At 41.3% G+C, this 19,484-nt stretch overlaps 2 protein-coding genes across 2 annotated transcripts; both read right to left on the bottom strand.

Moving 5' to 3' along the window:
* Positions 1-607: 607 nt before the first annotated feature.
* irx7 (iroquois homeobox 7) lies at positions 608-3,054 on the bottom strand. Its single transcript, XM_061272459.1, has 2 exons — positions 2,822-3,054; positions 608-1,499 (listed from the first exon to the last, which is right to left on the bottom strand). The coding sequence occupies exons 1-2, from the start codon at positions 3,017-3,019 to the stop codon at positions 795-797; spliced, it is 903 nt and encodes a 300-aa protein (XP_061128443.1). The 5' UTR covers positions 3,020-3,054; the 3' UTR covers positions 608-794.
* A 5,591-nt stretch (positions 3,055-8,645) lies between these two features.
* LOC133150086 (uncharacterized) lies at positions 8,646-19,442 on the bottom strand. Its single transcript, XM_061272384.1, has 12 exons — positions 19,080-19,442; positions 17,411-17,472; positions 16,645-16,845; positions 15,595-15,651; positions 15,263-15,364; positions 14,346-14,357; positions 13,951-14,085; positions 13,143-13,277; positions 11,151-11,237; positions 10,461-10,533; positions 9,982-10,077; positions 8,646-9,901 (listed from the first exon to the last, which is right to left on the bottom strand). The coding sequence occupies exons 1-12, from the start codon at positions 19,210-19,212 to the stop codon at positions 9,723-9,725; spliced, it is 1,272 nt and encodes a 423-aa protein (XP_061128368.1). The 5' UTR covers positions 19,213-19,442; the 3' UTR covers positions 8,646-9,722.
* Between the last annotated feature and the right edge of the window lie 42 nt (positions 19,443-19,484).

Raw genomic sequence — 19,484 nt, 5'->3', positions numbered from 1 at the left:
CATGTGATTGTATTTTGTCAGTCGCTTGTCTCCTTTTGTGACATCATGCAGTTTTTTTTTTTTCAAGTAAAATGTCATGGAGTACTTTCATTAAAATACCAACAATAATAGTACACACCCCATTTCTTGTCTTGCTGAATTTAGCCAGTTTGAGAGAGCATCCCTGTGTCATGCAAGTAAGCAGCTCAACATCGGGTCCCACATATTGTGCTACGTGCTCTTTGTTTTTTAATTTTATACTTAATGGGTAGGTACCTATTTGTTTTTTAATTTTATACTTAATACCCTCTATTTACGGAGGATAGGAATTCAGTCAGCCCTGACACAAATAATTGCCCCCCCACTCCATTAAATTAAGCTAAATAAATCTTCGCCCACCAGAGGGCGTCAGATGTTCAACTTCAGCGACGGAGCATTGCAACAGAATATACCTAGATGAGACAAAAGACAAAAAGTTTAATCTCCTGAATAAGAAATATAAAATATGAAATACTATATGTTAAATTCAATCCTGATACACACAGTGTTGATGTATCTAAATGTGCCCCAAATAAAGCATCTGAATAAAAAACAGGTCTGATTTTTTATTTAAGTAAAAATATTCCTCTTTCAGCAGACAAAAAAGACATGATATACAGGTCTGTTGGAAAAATACATCTACATTTATTTACATTAAAAACATCTTTGGTCTGGAAACAGATTTCCAGGGATGAGCTCCGATCCCTTTCGTCTGAGAGGTTAAAGTGCATCAATAGTGGACATTGTCTAAGGGTTGTGAAGGGTAGGGGATGTCATTAGTGGATTTCGTGGGCAGTGTAACAGGCTGGCAACAGGCACGCGCTGCGGGAGGCCCACTCGGCCCACATTTTCCCCGCGGACTGGTATGCGTGCTCCTCTGGTTTCTTCAGCGTCTCTGATGTGGCGGTCTCAGCTAGTGACCAGATTTTGGGCTTTGGAGTGTCTGCTTGTTTGCTCTTCGCAGGTGAGGGCGTGTGGTGGGCCTCCACAGGCGCGCCCTTGCCCCCATCTTGTGATGTCACTCCCACGTCCGCCGCAGTTTCCGGCACACTCTCGACACCCGGCCGCTCCGACTCGTCTACAGCGTTTGTGTCGCACTTCCTCAGAGCCTCTTCCTCCTCTTCCTCTTCGTCCTCACTCTCTTCCTCATCTGACTTGGACCTGGAGGAGGCCCAGCTGACACGGTTCTCCTTCTTGAGGCGGCGGCGCGCATTGGCGAACCAGGTGGAGACCTGCGTCAGGCTCATCTTGGTGATGATGGCCAGCATGACCTTTTCACCCTTGGTAGGGTACGGGTTCTTCAAGTGCTCGCCCAGCCACGCCTTCAGCGCCCCCGTGCTTTCACGAGTGGCCACCTTGGCCACCCCGCGCCCGGGCTCCTCTGCTGGGCTGGGTCTGAAGGGCGGGAAGAAAGGGCCCCCGCGGGCCAGCAGCGCATGGTAGTAAGGGGAGACGGCGGTCTTCAGGTCAAAGGTATTGCCCTGGGAATGAGACACACGGTTAGTAACAAGAAGCCAACACAAATTGCATCACAGTAGAAATAAAAGTAGTGCTTTGTCCCCACCTTGGTACTAAGGAAGTAACAACACAGTATGTTAAAGTGGGTTGAGAGGAACTTCATTTAGACAACAGCAGTGCTTTGCCATAATGACTTGAAGAGCTTCATTTAGGGAAAGTGAAAGCTTAACCTCCATCATGTAATATCTGTGGACAATTATGAACGTAGACCTACAGTCATGTTTTGTCAACTTTGACCCCAAAACCTCCTCAGTACAGCTCTGTGGAAAGTTAGGAATACTTTGGCCACAGCACCAGTTTGACCATTTCACTATTTAATGGGCGAGTCTCAAGTACACATACTTGAAGTCAAACATGAAATCTAAAGTTTAGCATTCATTCCTTTTTATTATTACAATGATTTTTAATAGATCCTTATTTTTCTATGCTTTTTAAACTTTCCTCTACGAGCTAACTGCAAGTTCAGGGTCAAACTACAAAAGTATACATTCTATGGAATGCATTTGCTTTTTTGGTGGGGGGGGGGCATTTTTAAAAGGCAGGCATTCCTGATAGACTAAATTGTTAAATATCTGTTTAGATTTGTATCTATTTTAATTTGTGTTTTTTCTTGTATTGACCGTCAAAAGTACATTGTTGTATTCCTGCATTTGTAACAAAGTATTCTGCAACGTTGGCACTTTGGGAGGACAAGCGCATCACAATGCGGTGCTAATACGTTGTGCTATACCAAGATAAGATACAACAGAATGGAATAAGGACAATTTTGCAACCTAGTCTAGTTTTTCTTTTTTTATATATTGTTTTATTTTCTACTTTTGATTCTTGAAAAACAAATTTGTAATTGCTTAGTAATTCACAGCTTTTCATTTGATTCTCAAATTTATTTAATTTATTTATGTTTCAAATTTATAATCGACACATTCTTACGTATACATATTTAGGCTAATGCATGAATGAGATATTAAATAAAAATACAAGTTGAGTACCTTAACAGGTCAACCTTTATCATTTCAATTGAGTGTTTAAGTCATGGTCTGTCACGTGCTGGGTATGAAAAGTTACTTTCTGATACCAAATAAAATTAACAAAAGATTTTGGTTAATAAAAGGATTTTGAGCACCCAGTTTGATTCTGGCATTCATTATGAATTTTTGCAAGCAGTAACATGTATTTGAGTAAATGGATGCATTTTATTTGGAGAATTTAGCGGGGTAAATGTAAAAATGTCCAGAAATGTAGTCAATTACTGATATGTGAAAATTCCAAGTACAACACTGCTCACCAGGTGCGTGATTTGTCTGTGGTGGTGGTGGGCTGCCAAGGGGATCAAGCTGTATCCGTGTAGTCCCGAGTAGGAGACAGGGACGCTGAGGTGCTGTTGCTGTGCCCCCAGATAGCCGGGGCTGAGGGGGCCCATGGCCATCATCCCCATGCTACGGTCCACGAAGAACGCACCAAAGTCGGGCGGCGAAGCTGGCATATTTCCCTGCGTGTTGTAGGGTGAGGTGAAGAAGAGTTGTGGGGCTGCTGCGGGACGTGCGTGGGCTTTTATCCCGCCAGCTGCCCGGGGGGTGGGGGGGGGGGGGTTGAAGAGACAAGGGGGGCACAACTGTTGACTGACAGGTCAAGCTTTCACTAAATCCCATCAAAGCACTGCTGTTCCTTTTAGTGTTTGAACGCTCTAATTCAACCTTTAAGTTTGCACAAAATCATCAACATGTTATTGAATTTGATTTGCATACTGCAGTCGTCGATCTGCAAAATCGATGGGTGAGTTTTAGTGGCGTCAAAAAAGTTTAAGTAGAGCGCTCTCCTGCTCTCTCTTTGGAAAAAATATAGGCACCATTCTAGTTATATTTTACATTTATACTTAATTGTTTGTGTTTAATTATATTTAATGGAATTTTCCCCACGGTAACGCAGTCCCTTTAATACGCTTTGAAAGGTATGTTATGCGTAAAAATCACAGAAAGTGACGTATGTAATTGTAGCATCATACAAAACGCATTTGTATTTAGTAAATGGCAAATAATAAAAGGCGAAGTCTTTGAGATGGTTGTGTTACTTTTTGTGTTGCAGTGTTGCATTGCTTTGTTAACAATTTGACACGTCTCACGAGTCACGAAAGAAAAAAAAAATGCTAGTGGGTGGGGGTCATATCGCTGCATGTTACTAAATGATGCAGCACAGCACTTTTCACATGCATGACATGACATAATTGAAATGTATGAATGGTGCACATACGTGTTGTTGCGTATTGTAATTATTTGTAGAGTAAACAAAGTGTTCCTTTTGACTTGTTGCTGCTCGGCTATTGTTGTCCTAATGAAAGCAGTTTAGGGGAAACAGGTGTAGACTAATGTATATGATAATTGTCAGATAACAGATGCTAATGCATGTTGTTGCAAGTTTGCACTTCTGAAAAAGAACATCCACGCACAAACGTTGACGTATCTCATGTAGCCAACTTGCTGCAATGTGAACTCACACACTTGATTTAATTGTATGACTGAGATTAACCCCAAATATAGTCCCATGGTTGAGCCTTACTAATGCAACACAGTACACAAGAGCTGCAACACTTTTTTTTTAAACAAATATATACAACATATAAAACATATATAATAGATAAGTAATTTTAATTTGTTTAAGTAAAATATGAATTTATCGAAAAGAGTGTAGTGGGTGTATTTGATTTGAAACAGGAGAGTTAGTAACTTCTAATAATTAAATAATCCAATTAAATAATTAGAATTGTTTTGAATTAACCAGTAAAATGTCAAAATATTAGTAATTGTGAAAACAAGCATGATTTTTTTTTCTCCCCATTAATTTTTAAAACTTGAAAATTGTCGATTTAACGTAACATAACTGGAGAGTTACTCAATTCATGAATAATATTATAATTAATTTAATTTATATAGCTCTTTTCAATGACCCATAGACGCTTTACAGGGAATAAAAAGGGTAGGGACCTACAGGAGGGGCGAGACAATAGCATATAGTTAATAACAATAACGACTATTATGAGTCCTTGAACTCAAGTCATCGTCTTGTCAAGTCATGTTGCACAATTCCAACTTGAACAGTGTTGCAAAGCAGCTTTAAGAAAGCAACGTGCACTACATTGCAGACCTCAAAAACCTTGAGGATCAACAGCTCCCACATCTTGGAGGAAGTTTTCCCAGAGTATACCTTTGTCTTTTCACTTCCTGCTGATGCAGAAAAATTACTGACTACTTCTATTTTTGTTTTGTTTTTAGCAGAAGAGAGGGATAACCAAGGTCACAATAAATGTAGCAAAGTCCTTCGATGTATGAGCCCATCACATCTCACATTTTTTCAAAAAGAAAGAAGAAAATTTCATCTTTGTTCCTATTCACATTCAAACATTGTCGTATTTAACTTTTAACGGAGTTCGAGACTAACTTTATGCATTGGTTTCAGCGGTGCACCAAACACCAGCACAAAAGTGAGTCCAAAATTTCTACTGCATCATATTCAACACCACAGTTATATAGGTTTACTTTTTTTTAACAAAATTTCCGGATGGTGCAGCCTTTAAGTTGATTTTGTGCCGTTTTCGAATTGACACAAGCAAATTGGATATGTGATTATATGTAAATGGGAAACAAGATACAGACATGAAAATAAATTGTGGAAGAGTAAATCTAGCCGAATGTAAACACAACCAGATTGGAAATGTGTCACTTGAAATGTTCATGGATGTTAAGGGTAAAGAAAACAATTTGGGATGGGAGCACAAGGAACAAATATGATGCTGTTGGTATGATCCTGGGGTGAAAAAAAATGGGGGATTTATTTGGGCTTGGCCCACAAAGCCCTCGAGCAAATTTGTACAGGGACAACAATAGCCAAGTGGAGTAGCAGAAGAAGAAGACAGGGAGGCTAACTGCATCAGGAGAAAACATCTCAAGACAAACAAGCTCCGGGCAGCTGCCTTTGTCCCATGCTCGGACTCTTCTTTTCATCCTCTTCCTCTTTTTGGGCCCCGATGCAGGTGTCGGTGCTGCTCCGACGAGTCAGAGCGGCGCTGTTTGCTGTTAGGATGTTGCTCGTTTACAGCGGGGGGAGCCCATAGTAGAGGACCAGGGGGAGGGAAGTGACCAAATGGAATCTTGATTGTTCTCCCAGCCTGATGTGATAACATACAAGATAGCTCAAAGGATTAAAAAAAAAAAAAAAAAAAAAAGAAGTGTCCCTGGGAAGACCAAGACCGGAATTAAGACATGGGAAAGTGTTGTATCACTTGAAATCTTGTTGTTATTGGCAAAATAGGTACGTAAACAAAAAATACAAATGATCAAAAGTTGTATATTAAAAAAGAAATGATTTTATTTGGTTAGTCCCACTAATTGCACAAACATATTTGACCATTAAGTCGACATTTCATTTTGGGGAGTTTTTTTTATTTTTAATGTACAAGTATACTGAAAAATATTGGGGAAAATAAAATATCAAGATTTGTCAACAGTGAGTATGCAAAAATGAAGTTTAGTAGAGGAAACAAGTTCAGAAGCCCACCTCATTTAAAAAAGTATTATTGTGTATTAGTAATACCATTATTTTTAATTCTTCGGAGGCCACTCAGAGTGTGAGCTTCTCCTTTTTCACGCACACGGCGCTTATCACCATACTGTCAAATATTGAGATGATGGTGTCACTGGGACGTGTTTGGAGGTGTGAAGCCTGTTCAAGGTGGCCGCCAAACGTGTAATTACAAGTGCTCGTCGGCATGCGAGCGCAAGACAACAAGAGACCAAAGCGACAATCCGCAAGAGTTGTCGACACCTTTGCCACCTTGTTAGTTTATTTTTACACGCAGGACACGAGTCCCAAGACACACAAGTTATTGTCATTGCATGTAAAGATCAATGTTGCGATTATTGCCGCCATTTACATGAAATGCTTTACGGCAAATATCCAATTGAGTTGCCTAATGGGATTTCCCTGGGGGAGCAGCACAAATGGGGAGATGGAAGCAAAGTGTGAATGTTATCATGCCTTCCCACTTCTATACTATCTAACCCCCTCCCAGAAGACCCCCTTCCATTCTTTGTCCTTTGTCATTGCTCTTATCAGTACCACTCTATCATTCTTTCAAAATAGTCGTGGCGTTGAAAGCGCCTGCAAATGTAAGGATGTCTTTGTTTGGGGCCGGACCGAGGTACGCCCCCCACCAGACCCGCCCCAGGGTGCGGGCTGATTGACGGCCCTCCGCTGGGTGAGTGACAGGCGCCATTCATTGGTTCGGGAGGCAACCAGGTGGTGCTGCCCCCAGTGGAATATCATTTGATAACCGGACGGGATTCTTCTTGTAAAGCACGTCCTTTATGGTGTGACTGCAAAGCGATGTGTCAATGTGCAAAACGAAAAAGAGGGTTTTTACTAGTGCACCAAAAATGAAATGCGGCAGGTGTTTCGACCCTTTCATGGTGGTGGAGTCATTCACATTATTTTTCAAAAGAGTACCAATGGTCAAACTGGCGACATTTTGACTTTCATGCAAAGATGTCAAAACTATCACCATTCACACCACTAGAAACAACTGACAACTCTGTAATACGCATGCCAGGCCCATACCATAGTTTGGCAAACTTACGTGTATTTCGCGGAAGTCAAGCAACTGAAATAATGTCACGTATTATTCATTTATAATGCTTTACTTTCATTTTGTCACAGAACGGTGTTGACAAATTTTGGTGCAATTTGAGTTTGCGTTACATGTTTTACATCAGTGTACACGGCCTTATCAAAAACATACATTAAAAGGTCAATAGAAATAAAAGTTGATTTTTTTTTAAGTCTCTCTGAGAGTGTTGCATAATCAAGCTGACTTACTCTGAAAGTAACATGACCCATTTGAGACACTTTTTTATCCACAAAATAATTTTAGTTTTTTCGTCATAAATGATCTCACCAGAGATTATCAGCCAATAATTGAGGAGCACAGTTGGTAAAAATAATGTCTCCCAGCAATATTAATAAATCTCAAAGTGGTCCTGTCAAATCCACGCGATGCACAAACACAACAAATTGAAGTTCATGCACATGTGTTCTCTCCAGCCACTAATGGGCATCTGTGACATGACATCTACATTCGGGGCCTATTTGTGAAACAAAGACAACGAGGAAGCCCGGGACATCGGGCCCTGTGTTTTCCGAGTGGAAATAACAAAGGCGAGCGGAGCGCCGGCGGGAGGCTGCGCTCTCATGGAAATGAGCAACCGAAGCGACAATGTAGCGCCTAATCTCTTCAGAGAGGAATCGGTTACACAGCAGTATGCAGCCCTCGGTGCTTTTCACTAGAGTCAGCGGGCTATAGAAACAGCAGCAGTCACTCCAATACTCCCCCCACCCGCACACACAGGCGTCACGTAGCCACAGGCCTCGCTCTTACAAGCACCAGAAACAAGGTGGGCCCCCCCTCTCCTCAAACAACAGAAGGGATGGAATAAATGGGGCAGAGGGAGGTACGGGGGTGCGAGGCCTCAAAGCATGGGATTAGAGTTAATGTGCCTCCCTGGGTTATAATCTCTTCAGAGGGGGACTTTGTTTGAGGGGCTTGAGGGCAGTAAGATAAGTATCTATTACAGAAACTCCCTCTTATCCCGCCAACATCCCCGCTTCAAAAATGAGGCACAAAAACACTTGCCCTCTTCCCCCCTTTGGTGTCGTCCGATATCCCGAGATCCCGCGAGGAAGTGGTGCCCTTTTCAGCTAATCAGGAATTAAAATCTGAAGTTGTATGGAGAGTTAGCAGCGTCCATATTTACTCCATCTGTGACCAAAAAAGTCAGGTAGTTGAAGAAACGTCGGAGGCGGTGTTACTCGGGGGGCCATTTACATGAAAACTCGTTTTCACTAACAACTCTGATCCTGTTTCTAACCAGCAATTATTTTCATCTGAGAAGCATTTTATAAATTTAGGTGATCTATCTCACCCCACCATGCCTTCTTTGCGTCACTGCCTTGTCAGCATCCTCTTGAGTATGAGGTAAAACTTTCGTGCATGTGTCCGTGCGTAGCCCACTGCAGCTAATACAATTTTAAAGACACTAGGAGGTGAATTTAGTAGAAAATAGTTCAATACATATAAACAATGTATTTATATTGTTTAAACAACAGTCACGGTTGGTACAAGTAACTGAGTTACAAATTGCAAGTATCGCCTTTCAACAGTAAAAAAAAAAAAAAACAGAATTCCCTTTGAAATATAAATTGGCACAGTAACACTGCAAATGGCATCGACAAGTAAAAACTAGCGCTAAACTTAATTAAGGCACTTAATTATCCGATGCCAGCATGAAAACGTTAATTACCATACAAATTCACATCGTCTGAACTCCAAATGGCAGCCAAGTGACACCTTGAGCCATCATCTGACATCAAACTTTGCAGACTTTTGGTTAGTTTTTAGAATGTGTAACCCCACCCCCCTCCCCCCTACTCATGCTGTAAATGTCCCAGTAGTCGTTTAACAGGTCACAATTTTTAGATGATCTTCTTAACCTAGGTATTAAAACCCGAAGGCAATGTGCTAATCACCTAAAATTTACAAGTTAGCAGTATGAAAACAATGGTTGGGGGGTGGTAGAAAAAAGTCACTGCACACAGCTCCCTTTCAAGCCAATTATGTTTGCTCTCATCTCATCTAAGTGCATAAAAAAGTTTAACATGGCATAAAATCTAAGAGCTTTCCAGCAAACAAGATTGAGCGCTAACTGTGCAGGTATGAGCCAGTACGTAGTGGTTGTTTTGGATCAAATCTGCAGTTAGTTCAAACTACAGCAATAAAGCATTCACTTTTTAGGCAGTTAATTAGCTTTTCACAATAAAAGCTATTTTTTGGTTTAAGGGATGAAAGTGTAAACATAAACACAAGAGAATTCGATAACTTTAAAATGACCCGGAGCTCCAAGGCTAGCTGGTTCTATATGTAGCGTAAGGCAATATCCATTCAAGTGTAAATACTGATGTAGTCACAAAATAATAATAGATACTACAGATAGAAGCTGTATGGAGGATGTTGGTGTCCACAGATAATTGATGGTTCAAAACCAATGCAGCAATTAAGCAAAGTGCAAAAGCCGCATTCACAATTAAGCAGATTGTAAAAACTGAATTCAACTTGCAGAACAGTCCTGAGTGTCCATTGTCCCTCAGCGTGAAAACTTCCTGGGTCTGAAAGCGGGAACGGCCAGCTGATGCGTCGTCGTTCTCTCTTCCTCGATGGGTTCCAGGTCCTCGGCAGAGCCCCACTTCTTCTTGGACTGGAAGAGTGACACCAACTTCCTGTTCTTGTTACGCTCTCTGGCCTGGGACACTTGGAATTCGGCTGCTGTGAAAGACAACAAACGCTTAGAGTCGTAAACTTGCTACTTGACAGACTTAACAAGTATGAAAGTAAAGGGCACTCACGCAGCTCGCAGTCCTCCTCTGGACCTTCTGCTTCTTTCGGATTGAGATAATGCAAAGCAAGACGGCCACTGTAATCCCTCAAATTCTCCTTAGCACCTGATGGGAATATTTTGCAGATATGAATATTATCAAACATTGTGGATGAAATAAGGTAGATAGAGAAATAATCCTGGGCAAAGATTTTGGGAAATTAAATTCTGTAGCTAACTCTGCTGATTCCAAAATTGCAGTCTGTTCCATTTCATAAGTTGTTTCATGTCACGTTTTTTTTTTTTTGCTGTTCATTTAAGAAAACGGTCATGAATAGCTCAAAAACGTGACATGATAGAGAAAAACTGAGTTTGGTTCTGGAGGGCCCGAGTCCTTCTGTCCAGGTGCTTTTTTGCAAGGCACATTTCTTCCATCAACTGGTGCATCTAAGCTGATGAAGCACCCTGTTTTAATTTTGGGCCGTGTCTGGAAGTCTTTTTTATTTTTACCATAAGTCCCTACGAGCAGATCAAGAATGTTCCGATGTCCATGCAGCGCCGCGATGTGTAAAGGTGTATAACCCTGAGGAAGAGGAGATAATGTGGATGAGTAGAGGGAACAGTGATGACATTCCTGTGTTGGTGTGACCGTAACGGGGAGGGGGTGTTTTGGAGTACCTACCCCCTGGAGTTTCCCAGCGCCCAGGGTGGCCAACGCAAACAGCAAGGAAAGAAAATAGAAATTAGAAAAGCTTGTGGAAACACAAAATAATGATAAAAACATAATTGCCAGGTAATTTGTTGAAAATTGCGTTGTTTCAGAGCGGTGCATGCCGGGACACAGACGCCCTGTTATAGGAGACTATTAACGTGACATGATGTGATGATTTATTAGCCGAGTGCCTGCGCTCCCATCGTGCATTTGCACAGCTGGATCTTCGCTAAGATTGCATAGGAGAGCTACGGCAGGAGATGCTGGCTTGTTGGCGGACTTATGCTCTGTGCCACATGGCAGGATACTCACATGCTGCAAAACAGAGATGGACGAGATGAATTTAAACAATGAATAAAAAGATTCCACATGATAATCTTTTGATTATTATCCCTAATGTACAACAAGTATTTAAAGAAAGAAAAAAAAAAGCATTGATGCATTTCTTTTTTTACTTCTCGCTGGCTGCAGAGAGGAAATAAACTCACCGATTTGGTGTTGACATCAGCGCCGGCATTTGCGATCAGAGTTGCCATGTCCTCGTTGCCGTGTTTGGCAGCCCAATGCAGAGCAGTCTGTGGAAAACAGCAAAACGTTCCTCAACTCATATCTAACTCTTATTTACAAGAACCAATTTTATGCTCTTCTCTATTTCTACATGACCGCAGTTCAGAAATCAAGCACACATAGGCCTCCTCATTTATCTGAGGCACCTCTCAGTCATGATGTTAAGAAACGTTACACGCCAAGATGGATGTGGCTTGGCTACAAAATTGTCATCGGACTTTTTTACTCGCTGCCAGTGAGACCAGCTGCACTCAAGAGGGTAGGGGATGAATGGAGGGATGGTTTCCTGCCATCTAACGGAGCCTAATTACAAAATAACACAGCGCGGTGCGCACGCTGGTGGGGGGGGGGGATGCCTGTCACCACAGGCAAGATTGATGATGTTAGTGTGACCCGCAAAGGGGAGCCCCACCCAGACACAACTGTCAGCGCACGTCAAAGCGCAATAACGACGCTTTGCAAAGATACGCCCACAGGTCGGCATGCAATGTGAAAATAATAGACGCAAGTATGTAGCAGGGAAAAAAAAACACACGTCCACCTGTCGCACTGTGATCTCCCATGTTTTTCCATCACTCTTTAGAGTGTGTAATTATGGGCCATCAACAGGTGTCAGCTAAATAACCACAACCATCCTGTCGGAATCGGACCCTTAACACGGAAAATCAAACACAAGCCACATCAAAATGACTTATTATTTTTGGACAAGTGTAAATAACCTCAGATGGGAATAAAGCCTGCTGGATGGGGGACTGTATGGAAGGTCTTAGAAAGAGTTCATTGGGTCAAGTTGTCTTGGGCCAACGTGATGTTTTTCTATGACAGTATTCTCTTTCAGGGTGGCTACAAGTTCTTTGAACGTGTGCCATGGGAATGCTACTAAAGCTACTTAAACAGTTACTGCAGGATACTTTTGTTCACCTGTCCAGAACAGTTTTTTATAACGTTACAGAAAAACTAATAAGGGGGGTGGGGGGTAAAATTTTCTTAATATTTTATGTAAAGCTGAGGTCATCCAACTCTTCATGTGTCTAGGCCACCTTGTCATTGCTGGATTCTTGAAAGTTGTTAAATACCAAAAAGCAGCAATGTCTAGGGCCTGAGCAATTAATCGGCTGGCCAATTGAGTGAGACGATTACGTCCTTTCAAACATCGGCTAAAAAAAAAATCAGCCGACTGGCCGATGTTTACCAATTGTTTTTACCTATATGCATTCCGATCATTTATAGCAGTTATGCAGAAGCAGCATTGGTTTGAGTATTTATTAAACATAAATTGACAATATAACCTGTTATCCCTCAATATATACAGGAAATTTCTTGATAAGGTCATTATATGGAGCTGTATTCAAAACAAAGCACATTTTCATTTGTACAGGGGTTAGGTGAGCAATGCAAGTTGTGGAAGGAATTGACCTGGAGGTCACTATTTTACACATAACCTAAAGTCATGCTTTGTAAATAAAATAAAATGTTTTGGTAAAACAAACATACATACATAACGACCTTGACAAGGTCACAAACAAGTCCTGCCATCCCAGGTTTTTGCCCTCCCAAGTGCTATATTTTTTTTAAAACAACAATGGTAATGGGCTAGGAGGTGTACAGGAGACAGAACACCATAAATTTAGTTTGGATCTAGTCTCTCCATCTCTATTGTCAGCCCGCTGTCACAACACAAGACTGATTGGCCAAAGCTCCGTTTGTCAGAAGACTCCTAGTGGGAAAGAGTGAGTGACGAGCCTGAACAGGATACAGCTTCTCCATTTCCTGCATCTTGGGTTCCTGAAATACCCACACCCACCCTCTGTCTACTTGAAAACATGAGGGATGCCACTACCCCGCCACTCCTACTAAATAGGCTCAGTGAAGGAGGAAGATGAAGAGGAGTGATGGGCAGAAAATGTACTTACAAACTGTGTGGCCCGAGAGGAAGAGCAGGTCCCAGCAGGGTGCGAGGTCCACGTCATAATGGGAGCAGAGACACAAACACATAACGTGAGGGTGCTTTCACACATGTTCACTCGCAACCTTAAACTCACACAATCCTCAAATCAATATTTGGTCAGAAACAGGAAACTCTTAATTCTCCCTGAGAGTAATCCCTTCACCAATCCCGGTGAAAACCGACATTTTGAGCTGGTTCTCATGAGTCATGTGACCGACCGCTTTTGACTCGGGGTAAGGTAAGCGTGGACGCCATCTGTGGAAAAACCATCTTCCTCTCCACTAACCAGGAAGTTAAAAGGGAACATCAAAGCGCACCAAAAGCGATTTAGCACCTTCCCAGGGACACAAGCGGCATTGTTCTACAATTAATCCCAGCCTGCTCTATTACTTTCAGATTATCTTTAAGTAGGTGAAGTCTTTGTGGGGAATTAAGACTCTCCTTAATCCATGACCCCCCCTCTCATTGCCGTGCACTTCAATGGCGGCCGTGCTATCTTGTCCGGGTGGGGACAGCGGTGGCTTAGAAGGTGGTCCGCAGTGACTGCAAGACAGTGTGAGAACTGTGACACTGGGGAGGGACAACAAACATGAGCTCAAATCTCTTAAGCGCACAGGGAGACAAATAAAAGGATTTGGGTTGTCAAGGGGGGCACAGGAGCTAAAAAGCTATCTTTCATAATCCTTTTGATAGTGGACCTTTGAAATGCATGATCTGGATGTTTTAACACGGCCTTCTCGGAATTCCATTAAGAGGGGGACAAAATCTCAGAATGACTGCATGAAAGTTACACAAGCGGAACGCAGGTCTGAGGGCAGGCAAGCATCGTGCGCCCGCTTGTATCTCAAATAAAAAAAATAAAAGAACTTGAACAGTGTAAATAGTTTAGGAGCAAAGAAACTCACCCCCTGATGAATACGGTGATAATCGAGGGCATGGGAAAAAGAAAACAGACAGAAAAAGAATTATAATCATCAACATACAGTTTAAACCTTTCACCGACTTTTCAGGTTTCCCTATTTAACACATTAAAACAGTCAACAACAAGAGACATTCATGTGTTCACATCATAAAGCATCTTAACCAGGGGAAAAGAAATTTTTGAAGGACTGCTTATGGGTATCCCTGACTGTAAGTACATGCAAGAGGAAATGGATCAAATACTCACTGATGTGAAGTCCTGGTTTAGACACAAAACATAAAAAAGCATGTTAAAGACTTGATGAGACATTTTTTAAATATTTTTTTTATTTACACTGTTCCATTCATATTGTCCTGTCCCAACTGAAATTCCCCTTATGGTAACATCATATCATGCATAAATTCTTAAGCGTCATTTTTCTGATTTAAAAACCAATGATCTTTTTTATCTCTAATCAACTCAAGTCACATTCAATTTAAAGGACTATGATTTGTTTTTTAACAAGATATATAATTCAGCTTGTGAGCTAAACAAATGAACATCAGTTAGCAAATTGACTTGGAAGAGAAAGTAGATTTGAACACAAACTAAACCAGCAAACTCCCTGGTGGCCATTTATTACCATGACTACAAGTACTTCTGGTTCAATTTATTCCATTTCTTTGTCTACTTTATTTTGCCAAAAAAAACTTCAATTTCTTTTTGTTGGGAAATGTTTTTGGTGCTAATCTGAAATTCACTAAGGCACATATTAGCTGGCTCCGTAACTAGCTTTGACCACTACCTATCTAAACAGCTTTGAACACACCCAGTGCTAATCTGGCATGAGGTGTCATCTACATCTGCACATTGGTATGGTAGACCAAGTAAAGGCATTTTCGCAGACCCATGCAGGCAGGTACAGTTGTGGGTGTGAACAAAGCCTACTTGATTCGCAGTCAACTGATTGGTACTGTTTGTAGTGTTGAACAATGAATTAGCAAGCATAACAACTTTGAACAGTAATTTTAAATAATAACAACCCAGGTAATAATAATAATAACCCAGGTTTGACCTGCACAGACTTGCTGGTAACTAGCTATTCTAAATTCTTTAACTTTAGTAAATTTGTCTACTGCTGTCATATGTCCAGTATAACAAACTAAACTAGATAATGATGCTACCTTCTTGTTGGCAAGTGATGGGTCTTGTCGAAGCAGATGAGAGAGGTCAGGAACTCGAGCACCAGCCGCAAAGTAGATCCACTCTTTTTCTAAAGGGTCCAGCTGACATGGAAAGAGAATGGGGTCTTACACAGATTTGTTTTCTCCCCTCAAATATTTTCATTTTGCTACTCATTTGTCCATGCACTTAAAACAGCCTCACAAAGAAAACACAGCTCAGATAGCTGTAACAATTACAGTGTCACATTTGAGACAACAGTTTTATTTTGCTAGTTTGACAATCTGTCAGCTTCTACTGTAAAAAGTAGAAAAGGTTGTTACAATAGACTTACTGCGACTGCAGCAGATCCCATACTACCCGTCGACTCCTCGTCTTGCTCAGATTCCCACTGAAAGATGGACAAAAGGCAAAAATAACTAAAAGTATGACGCAGTCAGCCATAACCGCACACACACGCACACACACACACACACACACACACACAGAGTTGTGTAAGGCTGATTCGAAGTCATCCTGCTGCTAACCAAAGGGTGTCAGACGGAGAGAGCTAACAAGACAGCGAGAAAGACGTTTTACACATGAAAGGTAATGAATAACAATCCACTTAGCGAAAACAACACACCTGAAGCGCAAAAAAGGAAAAAAAAAAAAAAAAAAGTGACCCACATGCAGAAGTTAAAATTAATTCTGGTCAATTGTTTGCTGTACGCAGAAAAGAAAAATGCTTATTTTGAAACATTTTGACCTGATTTGACTTGTTGTTTTGGATGACCAATAGTAAACCCTCGTCCTCAAGAGTGCACAATGCTCTGACTAATGTGTTTAACGAAAAAAGACAATCTGATCACATACACAAGCATGAACCTCCAAAAAGAGTTGCACACTGTATGTCTTTAATGTGAATGTGTGTGAATTGCTCTTAATAGGCACAAATGATTATTATCTTCCTAATGAGTCCCAACATGTTACTGCTTAGCATAATAACAGGGGATCTTAATTTAAATGGAGATTGTGCCCCCCTGTGCCTCCCTCGCACTCAATGAGTCTGGTCTCTGCTGCTTCAAATGATGTAGAACCCAATTAATCTGGCGTCACCTGGCGGGTGATACTGGTACTGCTAGCATTTAACAGTCAAGGTTAAGCGGCTTGGTAAAGGAATAAAAGAAAGGATAGTAGAATGTTTCCGGGTTCTTCCCAAGTATAAAAATTGGAGACTGCTGCGTCCAACCCAACAAGCGCTGACATAATGAAATCTGTTATCAGACCTGCGTTATTTTAAACTAAATTTGCAATATCAGACAAATTCAACACAGATAAACACCAAGAGAAACAGAGAATGACAGCTTTTCTTTAGAGAAAGAGAATTTTTTTTTCATTTCACCTCTGCAGCACTGTCTGGCTCGCCGTAGGTAATCAGCTCATCCCGACATTCCCTTTCTGTTGCCTCCCTCTGTGCTGTCGCTGGCACCGTGGAGGGACTCGAAAGTCTATGCCCGTCCGCATCGGACCCGTGAGTTTTGTCTTTGTCTCGTGCTAGCAGCAGCTGTCTGTATTTCTTCTTGAGGAAAAGGTACTTATCTCCCTGCAATAGTAAAAAAAACAAAGGCAATGTTATATGTTCACATAGCTATGTGAGAGGGGTTAGAATAGTACAAAGAAGAAGTGCAGTTTTGCACTACCAATGCAACATAGTACAGGGCTTCCTTGTAGTTCTAGTCCTACACTGTCAATGTGACCCAAATTTTATTGGTAGGAAAAATGAAGCTTCAAATTTGCTTCATGAACCAGTTGTTATATTTGTCGACTTCTCTGGATGGCACTCGAAGACATGGCAAGTCAGTGTGCTTTCAGAGAGAGTGCCATTGAGAAGAGTAAAAAAACAAAACAAAAAACAACTGGTTCGTGAAGCAGATTTGAAACTTTGCTTTGCCATTACTCCTGTATTTTTAAGCAAATTATAATGTGCCATAGTCTAGCATTAGCACAGCTGTAGTCATAATAACAGTACATTTTACTATAAAAAACACCTCTAGTACCTACAGAGGTAAAAACAAAAGTCAAAGGCAAATCAAGTTGTATAAAACTCAAGACTAAAAAAAACAAAAAACAAAAACAAAACTTGATTACAACAATGTATATGTACTCACATTTTCAGACTTGACCACAGCAATTCTGTCAATAATGAGCTTGAATTCCTCTCTGTATTTAGCTGCAAGGACATGAAAACAAGTTCACATTCTGGCTATATTTAGTGCACCATCAACCCACAATGTTATATAATCACATCATATAAGCATGGCGTGAAGGTCTAGCATGTCTAGCATTAAAAATCAAAACAAATAAAAACTAATATACCAAATAAAGCATTGATCAAGACAGACATTCTACTAATGATAGATTAACAGGGCTAGTTTCAGCCATGGAGTTTCATAGATCAGACCGGCCCACTAAAGTTAGCTTTTTAACTATTCCCTCCAATGTTTTCGTGATACTGTATTTGATGGGAAAAATAAATACTGCTGAATGTGTTTACAAGGCCGCCATCCTTGTTTATTTAACGGATAGCTAGCTCGGGCACTGCAGCCATGTTGTCCTCCCAAAAGGCTATTTTCAAATGAACAAACATCTGGCAAGTCAGTACGCCAATATTGGACTATTGGCTGGCTGTGTATTTGCGTACATTCCTACGTGGACTATTGAGAAGTTTCCTCTTCCCGGTGCGGACACAAAGGATACACACTGGTGGTGATACGCACTGGTGGTGATCCACACCGACAACAACAGGAAGCGACAGCTCACATGTGCTTCACACAGATATTAGATGCTTACGACAGCAAGTTACAAGGTCCAGTTACCCATTGACCAAAAAAATCAATTCCCATCCACCCCGCTTCTTCATTTGCCAACGTGGTCCACTTTTCATATCTATTAAAAAATCCCCCATTCACACTCTTGTTAGAAGACTAAATCCCGTCATGCGTGCAGACTTAATTGTGATTAAAATACGATCATCAATTTTACAACACGAGGAGACTCAACCACATGTTCGGGCAAACATGGTGGGAAGCACTTCTCTAATCACCGGATGGCCACGTCAGATGGCGCTGACGTCACATCTGGACCACATGTGGCAGCAGTTCAAGGTCACCCTGGATCAGAATTTGTTTGGCAAGATTGACATATTTGCCTTTCGGCCTCAGACGAAGATAAAAAAAACAGCAATTCCAAAATGGCCATTCCAAAAGACGAGTTATTTTGTGTATTGCTAAATTTTATGCGTGCAGAACGGCAAAAGGTCAATTTGCAGGGACACTTGTGATCCAGGAATTTATGTCACTAGTCTCTTTTGGAATCAACTTGTCCATTATCATAAATGTAATGGCTGCAGTTTTGTCTCTCATGGAAACAATATAAATCAAGTAACATCTTATTTTTGGCTAACACATCATAGTTTCCAGATGAAGGAGAGGGATCAGAACTACTTTCAACAGCAGGTTAGTTAACACAAGCATCTTTTACCACGACTGACAGTTATGATTTGGCTCATGCAGGAGATGACGTCAGGATGTCACGTGTAGTTTAGCATGGTGGGGTTCAAGTCCCCTACATGGGGGAGGAAATGGCAGCATCCTTATTCAATTTTCTTTCAGGTTTATATTTATTTATCTTACGTAAAATACTTATCATAGAGCGAGGGGAACACAACAGAAAAAAACTCTTTGCAACATTAAAATACGCATGACAACACATACAGAATATGAACTCTGTCGTGCTAGTTATGTTTTGCTAAGTTAACGAGATCATGATGCTACTTACCACGCAACTGCACGTCACTGTGGCCAATAAAAGGCTTAAAAGTCTTCAGTATGTCTGCATTTCTCACTTTGCCTGAGCTGCCCGCAGTGTCGTAGAAGTAATCCAGCAGAGACTCCTCGCTCACATCATTCATATTAGCTGCAGTTTACGTCGAATTTAAGACACTTTGGACGCTGCGGCTACTTTTAGACGCCCTTTTTGCGGCTTCTCTTTTTCACGCAGCCTCCCCCGGAAATTTCTTCACGGCTAATTTGCGGCTTTTCATGTCAACATCTCACTCCACCCATGCTAGCGAGTTTACCGCCGCAGCTGCTGCTGAGCCTCCTCCAGTTCGTTTTAACCCCTTCCTGAGCTGAAGTCGCATCTTCCCTCAGTTTTGGGAGAGTACTCGTTTGTCCGATTTTC

Source organism: Syngnathus typhle, linkage group LG2 (assembly GCF_033458585.1).
Source record: "Syngnathus typhle isolate RoL2023-S1 ecotype Sweden linkage group LG2, RoL_Styp_1.0, whole genome shotgun sequence".
Classification (NCBI taxonomy): domain Eukaryota; kingdom Metazoa; phylum Chordata; class Actinopteri; order Syngnathiformes; family Syngnathidae; genus Syngnathus; species Syngnathus typhle.
The sequence above is the reverse complement of the archived record's forward strand: the minus strand, read 5'-3'. Positions and strand labels throughout refer to the sequence as shown.

What these genes read in the sequence shown, in the direction of transcription:
- irx7 (XM_061272459.1), bottom strand. Translation starts at nt 3,019, where the DNA reads ATGCCAGCTTCGCCGCCCGACTTTGGTGCGTTCTTCGTGGACCGTAGC. An exon ending in ACAGACAAATCACGCACCTG is followed by an intron (nt 1,500 to 2,821) that starts GTGAGCAGTGTT and finishes TCTCATTCCCAG; the next exon opens with GGCAATACCTTTGACCTGAA.
- LOC133150086 (XM_061272384.1), bottom strand. Translation starts at nt 19,212, where the DNA reads ATGAATGATGTGAGCGAGGAGTCTCTGCTGGATTACTTCTACGACACT. An exon ending in TCTGCTCGTAGGGACTTATG is followed by an intron (nt 10,078 to 10,460) that starts GTAAAAATAAAA and finishes TATTCCCATCAG; the next exon opens with GTGCTAAGGAGAATTTGAGG. An exon ending in AGAGGAGGACTGCGAGCTGC is followed by an intron (nt 9,902 to 9,981) that starts GTGAGTGCCCTT and finishes TGTCTTTCACAG; the next exon opens with CAGCCGAATTCCAAGTGTCC.